General features: G+C 44.2%; 1 protein-coding gene across 2 annotated transcripts in view; it reads right to left on the bottom strand.

Moving 5' to 3' along the window:
* VAT1L (vesicle amine transport 1 like) overlaps positions 1–12,370 on the bottom strand; it is a 50,819-nt gene extending 38,449 nt beyond the window's left edge. Inside the window, exons 1-3 of one of the 2 annotated variants that reach the window (XM_083452635.1) lie at positions 7,497–12,370; positions 2,205–7,036; positions 1,995–2,124 (exon numbers count right to left, since the gene is read on the bottom strand). In XM_083452635.1, the coding sequence (XP_083308761.1) occupies positions 1,995–2,124; positions 2,205–2,230 (156 nt within the window). In that variant the 5' untranslated portion in view covers positions 2,231–7,036; positions 7,497–12,370. The remainder of the gene's footprint in view (positions 1–1,994; positions 2,125–2,204; positions 7,037–7,496) is intronic. The other variant, XM_083452634.1, reaches the window with a different exon arrangement.
* Positions 12,371–22,156: the final 9,786 nt, after the last annotated feature.

Here is a 22,156-nt window from a genome sequence, read left to right as displayed (position 1 = left end):
GTGCCCATAAAGACTTCCCCTCTGTGGATTTCCCATAGTGCCTACCCATTTCCCACTAAAAATAGAAAGAAGGCTTGAAATAAACATCTACCGTAGTTAACAGACTATGTTGAAGTGTGTGCTTGCTATGCCCATAAAATTTTATTTGGTTTGCAGATGTGCCCAAATGTTGGTGACTCCTTGGACAGTGTTAAACAACAGCCTCTAACACTGCTATTTCAATCAATATAGAACCCGCTGCAACTAATTTAAAGTAAAAATATACATGTTGGAAGATTTAACTGCATGCCTGTCTCATATCATTATGTTTCTCTATAGCTCTTATTCAGTCAGGTCAGGGAGGTTTCTTATAACTTGCCTTTAAAAAAAAAAAGGACAGGCAAATTGGAACTGCACAGCTCCTTTGTAGATAATGAATTATCTCAAAATCCCGCCAATCCCTAAAGCTTAGAAAAGTTGCAATAGAGGAGAGCAGCAAATTATCCTACTGACCTCAATGAACAGATTTTTTCATCTTCTGTGATCACTGCTAGTGTTATATCAGTGCATATTTTCAAGTTCTTAGCGACATTTTTGAACTTTGCTGGAATTATCTTGAAATTATCATAAGTGTATATGTGTGTATTTTTTTAGTATAGATTGTATTTTTACTGCAAACTTTATATCATTGCCTTCTCATACCTACAACCAACTTTATCATTTCCTTTTGACAGATTCTAAAATAGGAAAGCAATTCATATTACTCTTCTGGCTGAAATTCAATTATAAACAAAGAGATACTACACCAGAAGAAAAGGTTGGTGGTGGAGAGGGACTTATTTCAAATATGATGCAGTAGAAATCCTTTTTTTAAAAATTGGAAATTGTTATTCTATATATCATGTTCAGCATGTTATGTTGAAATCCATAAGAATAAAGGTAATTTATTCGGTAATGTTCTCTGTAGGTTTTGCTATAGATAATCTTCATATTGGTGCTCAAATATTTTTCAAGAGGAACATGCCGTTTTAGAGGACCCTAGAAGCTACTGAAATCCCGCCTCAAGAGTTCAGCTTGAATGTGAGGACAAAAAGTGTGTGGGGGGGTTAGAAGCAAACCTACAGGCCTTGCCCACGGTGTTGCTGCCTGTCTGATTCCCTGCCCTCTTCGCTCCTGAACTTCATGTGCTAAGCACAAAAATCTGATGGCTTGTTAACTCCACTGACATACACACTCAGAAACCTCTCCATGATCAGGAACCCTACAAGTGATAGGGAACCCAACTAAAAACTTTGCTTGTGATTGGTTACTGGGTCAGGTATTTTGCCTGTGATCAGGAACCAGATAATGAAAGTTAGTCCCATTCAGAACTTCAGGGCATGCAGTACCAGATTTAGGTGGTGCAGGCAGTTCCCCACACAGGGCACTGAGCTGAGGGGACACAAATTAGTGCACTTGAGAGCATGTGCAGAATGGGAGGCTATGGTGCTGCCATTTTTGCTATATCAGCTACAGAAGCAATGACACTCACACCCTGAACATCAGAAATAGAATAAGTGAGGCCTATAACAAAAGGCTGCAGTGTTCAGTCCCCTCCTCAGTCCCCTCCCTTCAGGAAAGTTTATTCCATCCCCCCACCCCCAGTTTGTCTAGAACTGCCACAAATAGTCAATCAGCATTCTGTAGCCACCAAGCACACTTAGTCCTCATCTGGATATTTTTTATTTACCTCAGTGATTTTGCACACCTCCAAGTGTAATCATGCCTCCCTCTTGTCTGTAGGTGGTGCCATTTTGGCTACATCACCTGAACGTCAAAAATAACGATGATATCATCATATGGGTCATTTTGATTTTCAGTGTCTTTATCGACAATCCCTATCGTTGAATGTGAATTTTTCACTTCTGTGGCATACTAAATTGAAGTTTTCCTTGAGCTACCCACCACAACTAATATGTGATCATATCTAATAAATACATTGCCACCGTCCCAATCAGATAAACATATGAGATTACCTCATAGCCTTTCACATTGTCACCCAGAGCTTCTACGATCCCAGAGCATTCAAATCCAGGCACAAGTGGAGTTTTGGGTGGATTGTCAATGTTCCCCTGCCGAACCATCAGGTCAATAAAATTTAACCCACTGTGAATAAAAGAAACAAGTAATGAGGATGTGTATCACAGTACAGTAAACAAAGGAGACAAAATGTAGGTGAGACTTACGCAATCTGGTGTCCTATAGATGTCATGGACTAGTCCCATACATTATGCCATCAAAACAAAACAATGACCATAACAGCCACAGGAGGCTTTGGCAGCACACTAGTAACAAAACAACAATGTCTCAGTCAAGTAAAAATCCTGGGAGAAAAGGTAAGTCATTACCTGGTGCCAAAAAGATGTCAGTGAAGGTGCCAGGCAGTCCTCACTAGAGAGAGGATTCCACAGATGGGGAGCCACAACTAAATATGCCCCCTCTTCTGTCATCACCCTCCAAGCGCCCCTCAGAGGGCCACCTGGAGAAGGCCTCTTAGAAAGCGCTAAGGGTCTGGATAGGTTCATATGCATAACATATGAAATGGAGTTTAGAGAAGTCTTTTCCACGTTTCAACATCAATAGCATAGCCATCTCCTTCTGAATCTCGGGAATTGCATTACCCACCAACTGGTCACAGACAAACTGATGACACAGGTACAGGTGACACAATGCCAGAATTCTCTTTATATATTTAATATTGTCTTCTGTAAATAGATTATGTAGGATATACAGAGCATATTTGAAAAGCATAACTGACCTAATCCAGATGGGTATTCACTTTCTGCGTAAAGTCTGTGCAGCAATTTGACATGTCTTCTTATGAATTATTTGTACTTCACTGTTTGCATTTGTGAAGTCTTTCAAAGCTATATTAAGAGACCATGCACAACCCACATTTGAAAAGCACATTTTAGAAGGGGAAAGGCCATATTATGTAATTCCTGCAACCACACTGACCTACAGAAAGCCATCTCTTATCCAAACATTGAGGTAGACACAGGATGGAAGTGAAAACTGAACTGAGCATCCACAGCAAAAGACATGCCCATCAGGATTAAATGAAAAGCTCAAATCTTGATGCACGCTGGATTTCTCTTGAAAATCAGCTAGGGGTGGATATGACTTGGGAGAAATGGTCTCACAGACCTAATTGGGACCCCTGATGGGCCTTTATGTAACATCCCCCAGGGATGTTGCATAACATCCTACATGAGTTCTGAAGAACTCAGAAGTTTGCTAAATACTTTACAATATTTGAAATGGCCCTAATAAAGGTTTTGTTTTTCTGTGGATCCCACCATGGACCAACAAAGATACCTATGATAGGTTCATACCCATTGAGTTTCCCTTTCCTAGGGTGACCGGGTGAAAAAGAGAGGTTTTTGCAGCTTTGATAAATAGTTTTAAGCTACACCTTTTGAAACTCCCTCTTGCACACAACAATTAAAGGTGTACAAGCCGAGTGCTCCTTCTCTCCTGTCCATTCTAGACATTTTCAGCTGGTGCTGAAGACTGAACCAAAACTGTCCATGTGTTGGAAGAGTTTTTCCTCAACTTGAAAATGTCCTCACTGCATCCCTGGTAAACATGACTAACAGTGCAATCCTATACATTCAGAAGCAAGCCACACTGACTTCAATGAGACTTACTGCTAAGTAAGTGTGGCTAGGATGCAGCCTAGACAAAGCAAAATGGGATTAACTATATAAACCTTTTTCCTTGACTGTTTCTGCTGTAGGCAGACTCTGCTACAAGAAAATTTACACAGCAGAGTGTTCATACTGACATGAAAAATGTTTCACTGTATTCTCAACACTAAGAAAAACCCTTGAGACAGGCCATTTCCTTCTCTTTGTGTCCCCTCTGAATATCAGAAAATAATTAATGCTGTTTAAAGATAGAAACATGTTTACACGTTGCCTCTCTGTAGAGATGCCAGAGAAACTAACCATTACATTGCCTTTGAAGTCTCCTAACAGACTTGGATGTAATCTCAGAGAACAGCTCCAAACAAAGAATGTGATAACAACACGTGGAACTAGATTGTTTTGGTTACTACTAGAAATTGGGGCCCCTCCCAATCCAAGGCGGATTCAAGTGTATAAGGGAGACACAGAACTCTCACTGCCTTATGGCACTCCCTCTAGTAGCAAACTCAGGTGGTGAGTGCCAAAACTAGGCCACTGAGAAACAGGGGTGTGCGCATGTGTATCCGCTGCTTAGGATAACCCTAAATTTTGCAGACCTACAAAATCCCTAAGGGGCAATCTCTACCCCAAACCAGTCCAATGAGGACTGAGCCACAGAATGCTGAGTCGTTTGGAAAAGGAAAAATAGAAGAGGGTGGGAATGTGTTACTGGACTAGGCAGCTGGAATCAGGAATGGGGGCATATCTGTTAGGAATGTTGAGGAGACATTGCAACATTTTGGTCCTGTCTGTTTCGTGCCATGGCAAGCTGTCATCAGACAACCTTCATGATCCAGGTTTTGGCTGCAGTTCTATACTCACAACCATTCTACATTCACTGAGTGAAGTGGAGGCGGCAGGGGGGTGGGGATGGACTTGCATCCACTGCCCATATCTTCAACCTTAGCTGTACCCATGAACAGGGACTACATGCATACAAGTGGACATAATCACAGTTCACACATTCATTGAACATGGAATTGCTGTGTGAACAAGCCCTGTTTTCAGACTTCGATACTTCTCCCTGTATTGCTTGCGCACCACATTTCAAATTTCTGTGTGGAGGTAAACACTAATTTTGATATCCCTTGTAAGCACCTGTGCAAGTCTTCTGGTTTCCTGTACACCTCTAAGCCAGGGGTAGAGAAACTGAAGCCCACCAGGTGATCCTGGACTACAACTGCCATAAATCAATGCACATTGGCAGAGTGGGAATTACACCCTGATGGAAATGATAGTACAAAACATATGGAGGTCATGAGGTTGGGGAGAGCTGCATTACACCATGCTAACTCCTATAATATCACATCCTTCATGTGGGGATAAAGAGTTCTTGCACCAATTGTTCATATGCAAAGCAGTGTTCTGGGAACATTGAGCCGGGGATGTCTGAGTGGAAGCTAACACAGACATTAAAGACAGAAAGGGCCTGACCCAGAAAAAAACTGAATGAAAAGCTGCATGAATACAAGACAACATTCATGAGGAGATCTAGGTCATTGGAAACATCAATGGAAATGAGTGCCTAATTTAATTATTGCTCCTGATTGCAAGTTGAGCACTGATTGGCTCTCTGACCCAGTCTCCAATTCTGCATCTATCAGATATACCCTGCCTTTTTATATGTTCAGGGCAACATACAAGCTATAATAAAAGTCACAATGAAGCCCTAAAACCAGATGATATCCCTCTGCCTACTACTAGCACCAAATCTTATTAAGACTAGAAACTCCATATTTGTATAAGTGGAAGATTAATCAACTAAGTGCTTTGTGATTTATGAGTAATGGCAACTGGTAATGCTGAAAGTTTTGGTTCTGGTGTACTGATGTTGGCTGCTCCCAGACTTTGAAAATCCCTCCCTAGAGAAGTTAGACGGGCTCCCTTCTTGCTGTCCTTCCACCAGCAGGTGAAGAACACCTTCACATTCCAGCTGCTTTTAATGAAAGGCCTGGGGCTATGCTGTTTTTATTGTAATTATCCGTATGGGGTTTTTTTTTAAAAAAAATCTCTTATATTTATATATAGTTTTAATTCTGTAAATGTTTGTTTTGAAAGACCCCCCCCCCCAATGTTTTTAGCTATTCCTATTCTATCTGTAAGCTGCTTTGAGTCCCTGTTAGGGAAAAAGGAGAGGAATAAATAAATATATACAACTACTGCTGCTGCTACTACTACTAATAATACTGACTCTGCTGTGTATAACTGTCCAGAAACCACTTTGCTTTTGTGTTATTTCTTATAACATCTTGGGCACATCCAATAAGCCAAAAGGTAGGAGTTGCAGTTATAAGCACACTTATTTGTGAGTTAGCCCCACTGAGGAAGAACTTACTTCCAAGTAAACATGCATAGGTTCCAATTGAATGGACTTGTCAGCATCCTTGTTACTTGTTTAGAAAAGGGAAGGGAGAGAGGAAAGTGATGCATGTAATATGCTTGAATCCCAGAGGTTGAAAAGAGCTAAAAATAACCTCATCCAGTTTCCTGCTGCAAGAAATGACTATGAACTCATCTCTTCAAACATCACACCAAATCACGCCACAAGCTAAGAACAGGCACATCACAGAAAATTACTATACAACTGATATAGTAATTTGTATACGGTACAGTGGAACTTTGGTTCTCAAAACCAGGAAGTAATTGTTCTGGTTTTCAAACGTTTTTCGGAAGCCGAATGTCTGATGCAGCTGTTGGCTATTGTTTCTGGAGTGCCTGCACCAATCGGAAGCCGCACCTTGGTTTTTGAACATTTCGGAAGTCAAACAGACTCCTGGAACGGATTATGTTTGAGAACCAAGGTACCACTGTATAGCTATATATTCAAGAAAGAACCGTGCATTTTCAGATATCATGGGGTGAGGGAGGAATATCATTTTTTAAAAAAAACAACAACAACCAGCAGCATTCTGCTATGTAAAACAACCTGCATGTAGGAAAGTAGCAGAGGTGGTAGATGGGCAACTCCGACCTTTCAGCCTGCAATGCCAGGTGCATTTTGGAAGGGAGCCTTTTACAAGTGATGATTTAAAACAACAACCTCCTCTGCAGGGCTACAGCCCATTCTACTACTTCACGACATTCTCTCCATGTCCTCATTCTCTCCATGTGTAGATCAAGCCTTAGTCACAAGTAAATTGGATCTGGGAGTTAGCATTGCTGAACCACTGAGAATACATCAGTAACTACAGTAGACTTACACTACTTTTAAAAAATCATCATTCTTCCTCAACATGAAACTTGGAAAATTTAGGATTGTCATTTATGTATCACTCGAAAATAAAGTAAGAATTTATATTCATAGATGTGCATTATGGAATAATTAATTACTATAATAGAAATTAAAGCCATGGTTTTCCCAGTAGTGATGAATGGAAGTGAGAGCTGGACCATAAAGAAGGCTGATCGCTGAAGAATTGATGCTTTTGAATTATGGTGCTGGAGGAGACTCTTGAGAGTGCCATGGACTGCAAAAAAATCAAACCTATCCATTCTTAAGGAAATCAGCCCTGAGTGCTCACTGGAAGGACAGATCATGAAGCTGAGGCTCCAATACTTTGGCCACCTCATGAGAAGCTGAGGCTCCCTGGAAAAGACCCTGATGTTGGGAAAGATTGAGGACATAAGGAGAAGGGGATGGCAGAGGACGAGATGGTTGGACAGTGTTCTCGAAGCTACTAACATGAGTTTGACCAAACTGCGGGAGGCAGTGGAAGACAGGAGTGCCTGGCATGCTCTCGTCCATGGGGTCACGAAGAGTCGGACACAACTAAGCGACTAAACAACAACATAATAGAAATACAATAAATTTCACTGTAATGGCCAGGAGCACAGGAAGCTGCTTCATACTGAGCCAGGCCTTTGCTTCACCTGGCTCAATGTTGTCTACACTCACTGGCAGTGGGTGTCCAGGATTTGAGACAGGGCTATGTCCCAGCCCTCACTGGAGATGTCAGGGATTAAACCAGAGACTTTCTGCCTGCAAGACAGATGCTACACTACTGAGCTACTGCCCTCTCCATGTGCTCTAAGTGTCTACAAAGTTTTCTGTCCACACTCTAACTGTTGAGGGCTGCCTTGGAGATGAAAGTTTTCCCTTGTTAGGGTTCTTTTCTTTTAACCATACCTGGACTGGATAGCGCTTCAAACAGAGGAGTCCCTCAAAAAGAGAGCTGTCCTCTGTCAGTCCTTCAGAGAAGACTATCCTCTGTAGGTCACGAGGCCACCTTAGCACCAAGGCAGCCAGCGACAATTTGTGATACACAATTAAACTCCTGCCCTAAGACAATCTAGCTTGATCAATCTAGCTTGGTTTGAATGCTGCAAACCAAACAGAACTGAGTGGGTTTTTGAGAGAGAAAGCAACACTCACTGGATCCCGCTCTACACCTGACCCTTGGCAAAACAAACCAACTCACCCTCCAGATTACATCACCTGATTCTAAAATAAGCATCTTAGCGTTCACCTTGACATTTTCTTCCCAGAAAATGCCAGGGCATTTGCGTAGTGAGAGCAGAGCACAGCTGTTTACATGACAAAACTCTCCTTCCCTGGCATGTATGCCCAGAAGTCCTAACTTCTATGGATTTTGCTTGCAAAGAACTTGAGGAATAGCATCCTGTATTGATTTTCTTTTTAAAATGTGGAGTTATATTGAAAAAGAGGCTGATGCTTCCACCATGGGTAGAGTGACTGTTCCTCATAGAGACGCACTAGGAAACAAGCCAGGGACAGGGAAACCTCCTCCCCTTGGCCACCAAAATATTTACATGGACTAAAGGATGAAAGTCCATACTACTCACACACTGACAGTGAATATTTCCTTCAAAGGTCAAGCTGGAGGTGTGAGCTCTCTCACCCACTTGAATTTCACTATGGCCTAGAGCAGGGGTGAGGAACCTCAGCCAATCAGGGTCTGCAAGTCTATTCCCCCCCCACCCACACCCACCCACCTGCAAATTATAGGAACCAACTCTTAGGGATAAAATATTTGAGGGGGCTGGATTTTGCCATTCAAATGGTCTTGTGATGGATTACATGGGGTGGGGCTTACCTGCCCCCTCCCAATATTGTATTCAGGTTGGCTGCAAATGTTACTGGTGATACCAGCTGATGGGCAAGTCTTCCTTGGAAAGCCTACCCTGCACGGATCCCTTTAAGCTACAAAAAGGATGGGCATGGAGTCGGCTTTCCAAATAACCAGGTTTGCTTGTTTTCGCTGTGTGTGCAGTGAAAGCCAGCTGACCCCCTTCCTCCCCCCTTTATTGTTGCGTGACAGAGCAGCCTCTGCCAGAGCCGATGTCTATAATGAAAATTGTGATATCTGGGTTTGAGAACTGAATATAATACTTTTTAGTATTTTTAGAAAGTGGAATAGTTTGGTGTTACCTCTGAGTGCATGTTTTGAGTAATTTTCTACGTATAGATGAAGAACTGGAAGTTCTCTTTTACTCTCGCTCTTTTTCTTTTCTATCTCTTTTCCTCTTTTAAGTTTGTGTTTTTATTTGGATTAACTACTTCTATCTTTGATATTCTAAAAAATATTGGGTATTTGATGTTAACTTTTGTATACCTTTTTCAAACTTTCATAAAATCTATGGGTGGGAAAGAAACTACTGCCTTGTATGCAGAAGGTCAGGGGTTAAATCCCTGGCATCTCCAGGTAGGGCTGGGAATGGCCTCTTGTTTGGAACCCTAAGGAGCCACTGCCAGTCACTGCAGGCAATTCTGAGCTAGATGGACCAACTTGATATAAAGCCATTTCCTATGTCCCTCCAGGACACAAAGGGGTATTAAGTGCCGTAGTCTTGCTGTGTATAGTGTGTTTCTGTGTGTTCCTCTATTCTGACTTGCTGGCTCCAATTCCTGGCTCACCTCTGACAGCTGCTAATGGCTTAGCCTTGAGAAAAGGGCAGTGTACATGTAAGGACTGGCTTCAGAAAATGTGCATTTTCATGCAAAGTGCATGCTGTTCAGTCCCTGCTTCCTCCACCACAAGGTCATATAAAACTGTTATGGTGAATGCCTTTTTGCAGTTTAATGAACTGCAGACCAAATCAGATATACATCTAAGCACATCTGCACTTTACCTGCACTGTATATTGCTTGCCCTGGAATGCCTAAATTCATAGGCACAGTGAGGATCATCAGGCAAATCCCCATGCCTAATTGTATGATGTGTAAGGAAACCCCAGCCTCCCATCCCCTTCCAGGGAAAGCCAGCTTGGTTGGGGAGCAGCTTAGGGACAAGTGGGAGCAGGAAAACAACTCAATAGTATAAAGGCTATCATGGAAATCTAGTCCCCTTCCATGAGGGAGGAATGAGGGGGGAAACATCAAAATGGAGGCCTAGCTCTTAGTTAGGTGGCCAATATGTGTCTAGGCTGCATCATTTTCAGGTCACATCCACACCATAAATTTATGGATTTCCTATTGATTTTGATGGAGTTGACTTTATCAAGTGAGCACACCTTAGATTGCAGTCTCAACTTATTTACAATACCTTCAAGTACCTAACTTTGTCCAAGAATGGGAGGGGCACTGACCTCCTGCCCCCCCACCCCAGCTAGCTTGAATCTTACATCAAATTCATTCTAATATTTATTTCATTGTACATTTGTTTTATTACATTTGTACCACACCTTTCTTCCATCAAGGGACTCAGTATAGCATCACATGTGGTTCCCAGGTCTGCCATTCAGGCAATAACTAGGTCTAAACCTGCTTAGCTTCAGAAAGATGCCAATAGCCTACAGCCAATAACCGCTAGAACGTATGGGTCCCCAGATGTTTCTAGAATGCAACTCCCATCATCCCTGACCATTGTTGATGGCTCAGCATGATGGGAATTGTAGAGCAATGATATTTCCGGTCCCTGGGGTGAAGAGCACTGGCCTAGAAGTTGAAATACCAGTCTTTTACCATCAGCTTGCCCAAGCGTTGGACCACCTCAGCACAGTTGCTACACACACACAATGCAGGAAACTAGCAATAATGGCAAACACTGAGTTGCTTCCCCATGAGAAAATGTGTTAGGATTAGCAGGCAGCAGAGAAATGTAGAGATGAGAAAAGACTCAGCTGGGGGAAAAGGGGATTCATTCAGAGCGAAGGCAATGCTGGGTCACAGTAACCAAATGCAATCAATGCATGGCTGACAGACTGAAAAAGAACTTCACACCATACAAGAAACCTAATAGGATGCTGAGGCGAGTAGTGTCTTGGAAACCAGCCAGTCTACTACTAAACTGCAGAGTCACAAACATGGGAGAAGAGGGAAGACTGACAGAAAGGAATCACAGAAGGCCAAAATGCTGTTTCCCAGCTCTTACCTCGTCCTCATATCCATTTCAAAAGGCTGAAGCAATAGGAGCAGAAGAGCTCCCATTCAGCTGTACAGAATGAGGACCACCATAATGGAAAATTAAGGTGATCACCAGCACCATAATAATGGTAAATTAAGGTGGTTATCCTATGCACATTCTCCTGGAAGAAAGCCCCACTGAGCAGTTTTAGATCTGAGTAAATGTCTCCAAGGTTCGCCCTGTATGTAAACTGGCAATCTGATGTATTCTTACTTGGGAGTAAGACACACTGCACTTAAGCAGGACCTGCTTGTGGGTAAACATGCACAGGGTGGCACCCTTTATATTTGACACCAAGCCCCGACTGTACTGCTGGGAAAATGTGCCTAGGACTGGCCTGTAACTTTGCAAAAGTGTCTTGGAGGGGTGAACATCCCCATATCCCATCCATTCATTCCCAAGGGCAAGCAAGATCTCTCTCCTGTCCACCCTCAGACTGAAACGATAGGATACCAAGGCACTTAAAAAAATGCTCACCCAGTGAAACACAGATGCTATCACTAAATGCAGAGAAGGGCTTCAAAATATGGATGGCAAGGAGTGGGGGGGGGGGAGGGGCTGGATGGGGGGCAGAGGCAGAGCATCTTCTCATGCAGAAGGTCCCAGGTTCAGTGCCTGGCACCTCTATGTAGGACTGGGATAAACTCTCTGCCTGGAACCTGGACAGCCCCTGCCAGTCAGTGTAGACGTTGCTGCTGAGCTTAGGGGTCTGACTCAGTTTCCTGTCTTCCTAGGAATATGCTTCTGGAGGGATGGGTGGGTGGGTGGGAAGGATGATGACGATGCTGATATAAGAGTAAGAATAAGAATAATACTGGACCAGGCTTTGACTCTGATCTTGAGTTCTCCTTCCTGAGGCTCCGGCATCACTTTTTTGGACACCCGCAGCTTGTTCAGTCCCCCGAAGGCAGAGAGCACCACGGCGCGCATCTCCTTCGCGTCCGCCCCTCTCGGGCTGCTGCTCCCGCCGCCGCCGCCTTCGGCTGCCTCCTTCTCGATCATCTGCTCCGTCTCCTCGGCTTTCTCGGCTCCTTCCTTGGCCATGGCGCTGCTCGGAGTCGAGGAGGGGAAGGGGGAAGGAGGAAGGGCGGACGGATGGACGGAGAGAGAGATGCAGAAGAGCAAAAAGGCAGAGAGGGCGACCTTCCCTTCTCACTCCGGCAGCCTTTCCCTCTCCTGTTGAATGCGAGCGTGGGCTCTGCGTGAGTGTGTGCGTGTGAGCGCGCGCGCGTGTGCGCGCGGCGGGATGCTGAAAGATGTATGCAATGGCTGCAGCCGGCTGGAGGAGAGAGCACGGTCCTACCGCCAGCCTGACCATCGCCAAGCGAGTAGAGGCGCCGCCGCCGTATAAATAAATGAACGCTGCAAATAAATAAATTAATTAACCTTCCCGCCGTCCTTGGAAATTTATTCCCCGCGAACGAGCGTGGAGGTGACGAATGGGCAGGTGTGTAAGCTTATCGGGGCAGGGAGTTGCTCTCTTTTTGTTGTTAAGTTGTAAAGGGCCTATTGCTTATGGCTTGCATTATATCATCACCATTTGCTTATTACTGGGTGGTACCCAATGATACCTGTTAAAGTTAATACACACAGTCAACTTGGGTTCCCTGATTTCAGAGGGTCTCCCCTGGTTAGGACTTGGCGACAACCCATTATTACTATAGTTGGATTTTGGTGGATGCTGTTATTATTGCTATTGTTGTTAACAACTTCAGGTGCGTTTTGGCAGAGGTTTTCTCCCCCCCCCCCTTTTAAAAAAAATACTGCCCTTGCTTTTATTAATCTCAGGGTTCTGTATTTTTATTATTATTACATATTTCTATAATTTGTGTGCTTTGATGTTTTGAGCTTTGGGGAAAGTAGCTGAAGTGTTTTCAAGACATGCCAATGAGAAGGAGAGACTCCTTAGCTCAGTGGGAGTGGACAGGCTTTAAATGCATAAAGTCCCCAAGAGCCTATTCCAGGTAGTGTTGGGGCACATTCTTGTCTGAAATCCTGAAGAACTGCTACCAGTCAGTGGTCGGTCTTGAGTAGGCTTCCTCAACCTTGGCCCTCCAGATGTTTTTGGCCTACAACTCCCACAATCCCTCGCTAACAGGACCAGTGGTCAGGGATGATGGGAATTGTAGTCTCAAACATCTGGAGGGCTGAGGTTGAGGAAGCCTGGTCTTGAGGTCCATGGCCTGACTCAGCTTTCTACTATGCCACATTTGCTAAGGCTTCCGTAACTTTTATAGCTACGCAGAAGACAGGATTTTAACAGATGCAGTTTCTCTTTGCTCTGAATGACAAGCTACTTCTGCTAAAAGTCGTCTGTAAATATGAAGAAAGTGGGGGTGGGTTTAAACAGAGGTTGGATAGGCCATCTGTCAGGGACTCATTAGCTGTGATGTCTGCATTTCAGGGGGTTGAACTAGATGACCTTCAGGGTCCCTTCCCACACGACAAGCCTATGATTCTAGGTCAGAGATGAAGAATCTCAGCGCTGGGAGGTCAAATGCAGCCCTCCACAGCTCTCCAACTGCTTCTCAGGACTCTTCCCACACCAAACCTCTTATTGGCTCTGCTCCACACTCTCTTCCAGTCTTTCTTTCTTTCTTTCTTTCTTTCTTTCTTTCTTTCTTTCTTTCTTTCTTTCTTTGTGACCAGGCTGGAATGTGTCCCTGAACTGTAATAATGCCTGCTTGGACAGAAAGAAAAATGTGTAGAAACTTCTGACCTTTGTCTAGCCTTCTGAGTGGTGGCAAGAGTCACATCCATTGCCCCACCCACCACTATCATGTGGCTCATGGAAGGTTTCCCAGCAGAGTATATGGCCTTCAAGCCGGAAAAAGGTTCTCCACCCCTTTACTAGGTTCTCTTAGCCAAGCCACTCCCTCTGAGACTCCCCGCCTACAACATGTGAATAATAATAGTGACCTACAACAATATGATGGGCTGTCAGCAATCATATGAGGCTGCCTGAAGTATTAGACCTGGAACAGCTGCCCTGGCCTGTTCGTGAAAGTTGTTAGATGTTAAGTGACAGGGTGTGCTTTGGGTGGTGATCCCACACAGTGCCACACTCGGTAGAAGCTAGAGAGGCAGGTACTGGTGTGTATAGCCTACTGTACAGATGGCAGGTGCAGTGGTTAGAATGTAGGACTAAGACTTGGGAGACCAGCGTTCAAATCCCCACTCAGCCACAAAGCTCGCTGGGTGACCTTGGGCCAGTCACTCCCTCTCAGCCTAAGCTACCTCACAGGGTTGCTGAAATAGGGAGGAGAATTATGTATGCCACCTTGAGCTTCTTGAAGGAAAGGTGGGATATAAATGCAATAGATAATTAAATAAAGGTAAAATTCACTTTCATTGTTTTGCTCACTTTTGTCTCTGGCCTTAAATACACTGGCATATGACACCCCCCCACCCCATATTGTCCAGAAAGAAATGCAGCCATCTTCTGCTCTAGAATGTAGGAACTGAACCAAAAGAGTTAAAAGTGGGGAAGTTGATTGATCTAGGCAGCGGCATAGCTGGCTGATTGGGTGCCTGGGGCAGCACGCGCTCCCTGCAGCTGGGGGCGGGGCGAGCCAAGGTAGGGCGCACTGCGTGGAGCATCTCTGCGAGAGCCAGTGTGGTGTAGTGGTTAAGAGCAGTGGACTCGTAATCTGGTGAACCGGGTTCGATTTCCCACTCCTCCACATGCAGCTGCTGGGTGACCTTCAGCTAGTCACACTTCTCTGAAGTCTCTCAGCCCCACTCACCTCACAGAGTGTTTGTTGTGGGGGAGGAAGGGAAAGGAGATTGTTAGCCGCTTTGAGACTCCTTAGGGCAGTGATAAAGCGGGATATCAAATCCAAACTCTTCTCTTCTTCTTCTCTGCAGCCTCCCCCTTAGTTGTAGGACAGCTGAGGCAGTGGGCAGATGCAGTCCCTGAGCTGCTCGAAAAAGCAGCCTGCAGTTTGCAGGGAGTCTGCCCTCCCCCTCCCCCTCAGGAGAGACGTGTGGCTCAGGCACGCTGCAGGCCCTGTGGTGTGACACCCAGTGCCCCCCGCCTCACATACCTACGCCTCTGGATTAGGCAGATTCATGGAGCAGAGGGCTGTCGAAGGCTACTAGCCACAAAGGCTGTGCTCTGCTTGCAAAGTTGGAGGCAGCAATGCTTCTGGTTTCTGGAAATCACTTGAGGGAAGAGTGCTCTTGCAGTGGCATAGGAAGGGGTGCGCGGTGGGTGCGGGAGTTATTTTTTTCAAAAACACATATGTTTGCCATTTTGTCACCCCCCTCAGTGATGACACCCGGGGCGCCTCACACCCACCGCATCCCCCTTCCTATGCCACTGAATCTAGGGCTGGCTAGCTTTTTTTTGGCTGGGGGCTGCATTTGCAGTTGGCCAAAAGGAAGTGCATACACACTCCACTCCTCCCTGCCTCCTCAGCTGATTCATGCCCCAAGGTCATGCAGTGAACTTCATAGCTGGGTTTGGATTTGAACTCAGGTCTCCTCAGTCTACTCCAGCACTCAAACCACTACACCACATTACATTGTTTGCACATGTGGCACTCCCTGCATCGCAGAGGGCTGGACTAGATGATCCTTGGAGTCCCTTCCATTCTATGATTCTGCAAATCATCCCTCAGCTCAGTCATGCCACAAATTGCAGGGAAATCACCTTGAAAGTAAATGTATGTATGATAACATGGACTGCAGTGGCTGGGGAAAGGGCACTCTGCACATGTGAAGAGACACTCTCTTTTGGGTTGTTATTCCCAACAAGCCATCATTGAGCCTTCATTTTTAAAGAACAGTTTCTGTGGTTCAAATTAAGCCATCTTTATATAAGTCTTTCTCCTCTGAACACTCCCTTCCCTTAACTATAGCTACCAGACTAAAAACCTGAAATTACATACCTGTGGACATACTTATCTGAAATTATGCTTTTGAAATGAATGCTGTAGTGGAGGAAAAGCACTCTTGAAATTTTAGCTCATTTGTTCTGTCTGGTCTTTTCTTTTGGGGGCATTTTGCTCCAGGCATGTTGACAACTTCCATTGTCTCAAAGTGTCAACCCACTTAGGTTGGGATTGGGTTCTTTGTGAGCCTCCTGTAACATCCATCCTATCTCCTTTCTAATAGGCACCCTGCGCCAGCAGAAAGAAATAAAGGAGTCGGCGCAATCAAACCGCATCAAACCCTTCCCAGAACAACAGGAAAGTTTTCTAATTGAGCAGTTTTTAGTTGGGGGGGGGGAGGGGGAAATGTAAATCAGGTAATGTGGGAGAAGTCCTCAAATCCTAGGTGCCACTCAGGTGGACAGGAAAATGGATGGAACATGGGATGCTGCCTCATAGTGAGTCAGAACATTTGCCTATTTAATCCTGTATTGTCTACACTAACTTTCAATGACTCTCTGGGGTTTCAAGCAGGGAACATGCCCAGCGATACCTGGAGAGCCCTGGGATAGAATCTGGGACCTTCAGCATGTGAGCTACTGAGCTACAGCCCTGCCCTGTGGCTACAGCATTCCCTGACGAAGGACACTGGGCATATGCTCAGAGATACCCTTGTTTTCTTTTTCCTGAAAAAGAAAGTGAAAAGCAACCCCAGACAAATAGTAAGGAAACCTAACTTCATTTTAGATATTATTTGCATGTTTGTTTATAATATTTTTTTACCAGCCCTTCACCACTATGCCCCAGGACATGTTACAACATTAGAATATATACAATTATAAAAACAGCTAAAAGTGTTACAATGATAAAACGTGCAATACCATTCTGAATGGAACAGAGCAGCATATTTTGGCACATTAAAAACAAAGCAAATACCACAGCTGCTCCATAGATTAAGTAGATGGGTGCACCTTTTCAAGCCCTGGATCTCCTTGCAAGAAAAAGATTTGCCTGTTTATTTACACTATTTAACTGGAAGTAACTTCCCTATGTTTAATTGTCTTAAAGGTAAAGGGACCCCTGACCATTAGGTCCAGTCGTGGACGACTCTGGGGTTGCGGCGCTTTTCTCACTTTATTGGCCGAGGGAGCTGGTGTACAACTTCTGGGTCATGTGGCCAGCATGACTAAGCCGCTTCTGGCGAACCAGAGCAGAACACGGAAACGCCGTTTACCTTCCCACCGGAGTGGTACCTATTTATCTACTTGCACTTTGACGTGCTTTCGAACTGCTAGGTTGGCAGGAGCAGGGACTGAGCAATGGGAGCTCACCCCGTCGCGGGGATTCAAACTGCCGACCTTCTGATCGGCAAGTCCTAGGCTCTGTGGTTTAACCCACAGTGCCACCTGCATCCCCGTTTAATTGCCGTACTGCTGGGTAAACATGCTCAGGATTGGAACTTCATTCTTCTGTGGATCTCGTTATGAGACAGAGGTCTGATTTGAATATGTGTTTATATCACTTGATATAAATCAATATATCATGAATTCGCAGTTGTCCATGTCAAATAGCTGCCCCCCCCCATGAATTAATTGGCTTTTTATGGAGCTATATTGCAGTCAAAACTCAAGACTGTATATTTTTCCACTCATGTATGAGATGGTTTTTCTTTTACAATCAAGTCCTAAAGAAGACTGCATTGAATATTAACCATTTTTAGCTTTCTGGATCAAAATTAAGTATTTCAGAGAGTTAGTCACTTTGATGACATGAATATTCACCACATTCCATTTCCACCAGGCACTGTGATGCTACTAAAGTGGTGTTTCCCACCTTTGTTTCAGAGATCACACAATGAATGGAATGACATCACAATGCCAGCTCCTTAGTCAAGTTGGGCCACACAATGACATCACTGGTGGCAGTTGAGGGGAAACTGCGAATGAGAGCAAGGGAGGGCAATGTAAATTAACGGTTCATTGTTTTTCAAAGGGGGGGGGACCTCAAAAAATGTGAGTCATTTTGACTCAACCTTAGTCTGAAATTGGCTCTGAACAATGTTTAGGAATAAATAAGGAGAAACTGCATTGACTCTTCCACACATCTGCCACATTGCATTGCCTGCTTTTTTCTCTTTCTGGTCCTATAAAACATTATTGCTAACGGATGAAAAATGTTTTTAATTTATAACGTAGTTGGTGCCAGGGTCTCTATCCAGGAAAGCTATTTTTGTCTCTTATTATAATCCACTGTCCTCCACAGTTATCGGTAGGGAGATCAGGTTCAGGGTTTGTTTGTCCTCATTATGAAAAGCGGGTCTGCAAAAGCGAGGAAAGAAAATATCTTAACTGGCACGTCTCTGTATCAAGCAATCTTGTAATTCACAAAGCTCATTCACAATCTGAGATGATTATTTAATTCCCCCCCCCCCTTCTGTCAACTTCAGTGGAGGCTCATCCACCTCCCCCCCCTTATCTGCAGAAGTCAGAGTGAATCATAGATGCAACAAAGCAATTTGCTGTTAGAGCTGCTACTAGGAGCTGCATTTCCCCCTTCAGCTGTGAAAAGACATACAAATGTGCTTTGGAAGCATTTGGAACAATGAAAATGGGTTCCATTTTAAATGGAAGAAGAGAAAACCCAGTGCATTCATGTTTGGGGTGTGAGCAGTGGCATAGCGTGGGTTGTCAGCACCCGGGGCAAGGCAAGTAATTTGCGCCCCCCCCACTGCACTGTCCCTCCCCCAGATAGTCCCTCACTCTCTCTCCGCACCGCACCGCATGCCTGGCACCCTCCCCTCCACAGTGGGCGGCGACCCGGCGGCTCGGATCGGATTCGCACAGCCAGCACTGCAGTGAGAGAGAGTGAGTGAGCTAGGTAGGGGCAGAGAGCTGCGAGTGCGAGTGCGCCCCCCCCCAGATGTTGCGCCCGGTGCGGCCGGCCCCCCCCTGCACCCCCCACGCTATGCCACTGGGTATGAGGGCCCCTACTGACTTACGTTTCTGATGGTGCAATCCTATGCATGTTCCTCAGACATGCAATCAAAGAGTAAGTGTGCATATAGCCACTGCCTGCAGGTTATGGTCCTTGCCATACAGGCTTGAAGCCTGAATCTGTCAAATAATTCTATTTAGACTCTGAGGCTGAACTGGGGTGGGTGGGTGGGTGTCAAAAGATTGCTGAACTATCCTGGGTGTTTCCTTCTGCTGATGTGCCATGCTCTCTCCCCCCCCCCCCCAGTCTCCAATAATGTGCAGGACGAGGAGAGCAGAACAGAGGTGGACAGATGCAGTTTGAGATTGCGTGGGAAACATCTGGGAGAGGAGGAACCTTAGAAGGGGTGGATGGCAGGGACCTTCAGCCCTGGAAACTGCCCCGCAGGGGCAAGACCTGCTGGGAAGTGTTGCTGAGTTGTATGCTGTCTCCTTGAATCAAGTGTTAACTTCACTGACAACTGATGTTGCTTCTTCAAGATGGCCTGCATCTGACTCCAGCCCTGACACGTGGCTTAGCATTATGTGCAAACCTTCCCATAAGCTTAACTCCAGCCTTTTTACTGCTAAAACACCAGTATCTGAAATCATGGTTTGTTACAGGCCTCTGAAACTTGTTGTGTTTTAAACTATGGCTTGGTGCTAACTTACCACCCTTCCTTAACCATGGGTTGTTTTACTCCTTCACCCCACATGCTCAGAGACAGGGAGAGAGGTAAGGGGGGAGGGAGGGAGATTGTTTGGTTTGTTACAATGTTATGCATTTTGGTGTTTTTATATTGTAAACCACACTATGATTCTCGGATGAGGAGCAGTATAGAAATTTAACAATAATATTATTACTATTATAAATAATAATTACAAAAAGCCCTACAGAAGCATGAGGCAAGAGCAGCTGGAAAAGAGGCCAAGCTTTGGAGAACAAACCATGGTTTATTTGTTCATCTGTGGGACAACTCTGGTTTGTTTGCTTAAAAAAAAAAAAAGGCTTAGCATTTTGTGTGAACCTGGCTTCATCAGGGGAAATATTCCAGGCAATATTTATTTGGATACATAAGTGCTACCTTTTGCCACCATTTTGCAAGAGGAACTGTCTCCAAGTGAAGTAAGACCAGTTGCCATAAATGGAAATGCAGTATCTGAAAAATGATGATAATGTATAAATTATTTTTGAATTCCTTTGGGAAGGGAAAGGCAAGTTATATAAGGTAATGGGGCTCATTAATTCAAAGCTGCAGAATGACAATTCTAGTTGGGATTGTCAGACAAAAAATATTGGTCCTCATTTGATTCAGTCTCATGACATTATCAAAAATACATACATAGATCTTTAGTCTCATCCTTTTGCCTGGCTTCTGCCAGAGGTTGATGAATAAAGCATGCTCCAGGGAATCATATGAAAAACAACATGTGTGTAAATTGGCTTGCATAACTTTGCTCTGAGCAATGAATTTTATTTATTTCATAGTTTTGTGGTTGGTTGGTGTTTTTGTTTTTAAACGCCCCCCCCCCCCCCGTATAAATAAAAAATGAATAAAAAATTTAATAAAGAATCCTACTATTAATAACAGAAATTTCTATTGCAGAACAAATATAGGAAACAAACTTTATATAATTCAGTTGTTCAAACATTCATCCGGAAGAATATTCGCTCAGAGTAATGAGAAGTGTCTTACTAGCTCCTTATTATGTAGAGGATAAATGGAGGTGAATTCAATTGGAAACTAAGATGCATAACTTGTAGCAGGCAGGGATCACCAGTCAGTGCCCACATGTCTGCTTGTTTTTTAGAGATAAATTTTGGATTAGGAGAGGAATTTTATTTATTAATAGCAGTATTAGGCAAAGAGAGAGGTGTATGTGTGATCTCTCTGTGTTAACGTGTGAGAGAGAAAGGGAGAAGGAAGGTGGTAAGTATGTTTTATGTGGTCTGTGTGAGAGAGGGCAGAGATAAGTGCATTCTGTTTGTATGTGTGGTCTGCTTGATGCAGACATAGGGTGAGATGTGTACCGTTTCAGAAAGTGTGAATTAGGTAGGTTCATCTTTAAATGCAAACTCAGTAACTATTTCAAACCATGCTCTGGACAAGAACCTTTAGACAAAAATGCTTAAAAAGTAGATGGGCATTGTTTTCGACTTGCAGGATTTAAATCACAATATTCTCCTGCAAGCTCAACACTTGGCGTGAGAGAGAAAAGAACCCCATCTGCTGCGACATGTTGGGTTTACAGGCATCTTTGTGACACACATTTCAAAACATACAGAAGCCTTTATCTTACCAAGACATCTTTCCTCTTTTGCTGTTGCCTGAGGCCTGAATGTCTCTGACAAAATGTGTTAATGCAGAGCTTGCATAAAATGTTTATGTACGTTTGGCAAAATATGTTTATATATTAGATAAATTATTATATATTATTTATATGTATGTAGGTATTACCGAATGCACTATACTACGAAAATGTTGAAAATATTGCTTGCTTCCAGGAGCAAATGGGGGCCGTTTGCAGAAATGGTAAGAACAATCAAGTTTCCTCTGTAAATTTTGATGCCAAACACTCACTGAGCATCACCAACTATTTGAGACCTATGTTTAACGTATTATGATATTTTGAGTTGATATTTGTCAGTAATTGATAGTTGACGTGATGATATTTAGTATTTGACACTGAATAATAACAGTAATGGACGCAGGTGGCGCTGTGGGTAAAAGCCTCAGCGTCTAGGGCTTGCCGATCGAAAGGTCGGCGGTTTGAATCCCCGCGGCGGGGTGCGCTCCCGTTGTTCGGTCCCAGCGCCTGCCAACCTAGCAGTTCGAAAGCACTCTCGGGTGCAAGTAGATAAATAGGGACCGCTTACTAGCAGGAAGGTAAACGGCGTTTCCGTGTGCGGCTCTGGCTTGCCAGAGCAGCGATGTCACGCTGGCCACGTGACCCGGAGTGTCTGCGGACAGCACTGGCCCTCGGGCTCTTTGAGTGAGATGAGCGCACAACCCTAGAGTCTGTCAAGACTGGCCCGTACTGGCAGGGGTACCTTTACCTTTACCTTAATAACAGTAATAATTTTGCCGTTGGAATAAAAAGCTCTAAAATCGATATGAACATGTATGTCACACTAAACAGTAAAACACAAACTAAACCATAAAATGAATTGAAATATTAATTAATAAAAAACAGCAACCATTTATCTGTCTTATATCTAGTCTGTCTTATATCTAGTC

Source organism: Podarcis tiliguerta (genome assembly GCF_965153285.1).
Source record: "Podarcis tiliguerta genome assembly, chromosome: 8".
Lineage (NCBI taxonomy): Eukaryota > Metazoa > Chordata > Lepidosauria > Squamata > Lacertidae > Podarcis > Podarcis tiliguerta.
This window is presented reverse-complemented; position numbering and strand designations above follow the sequence as displayed.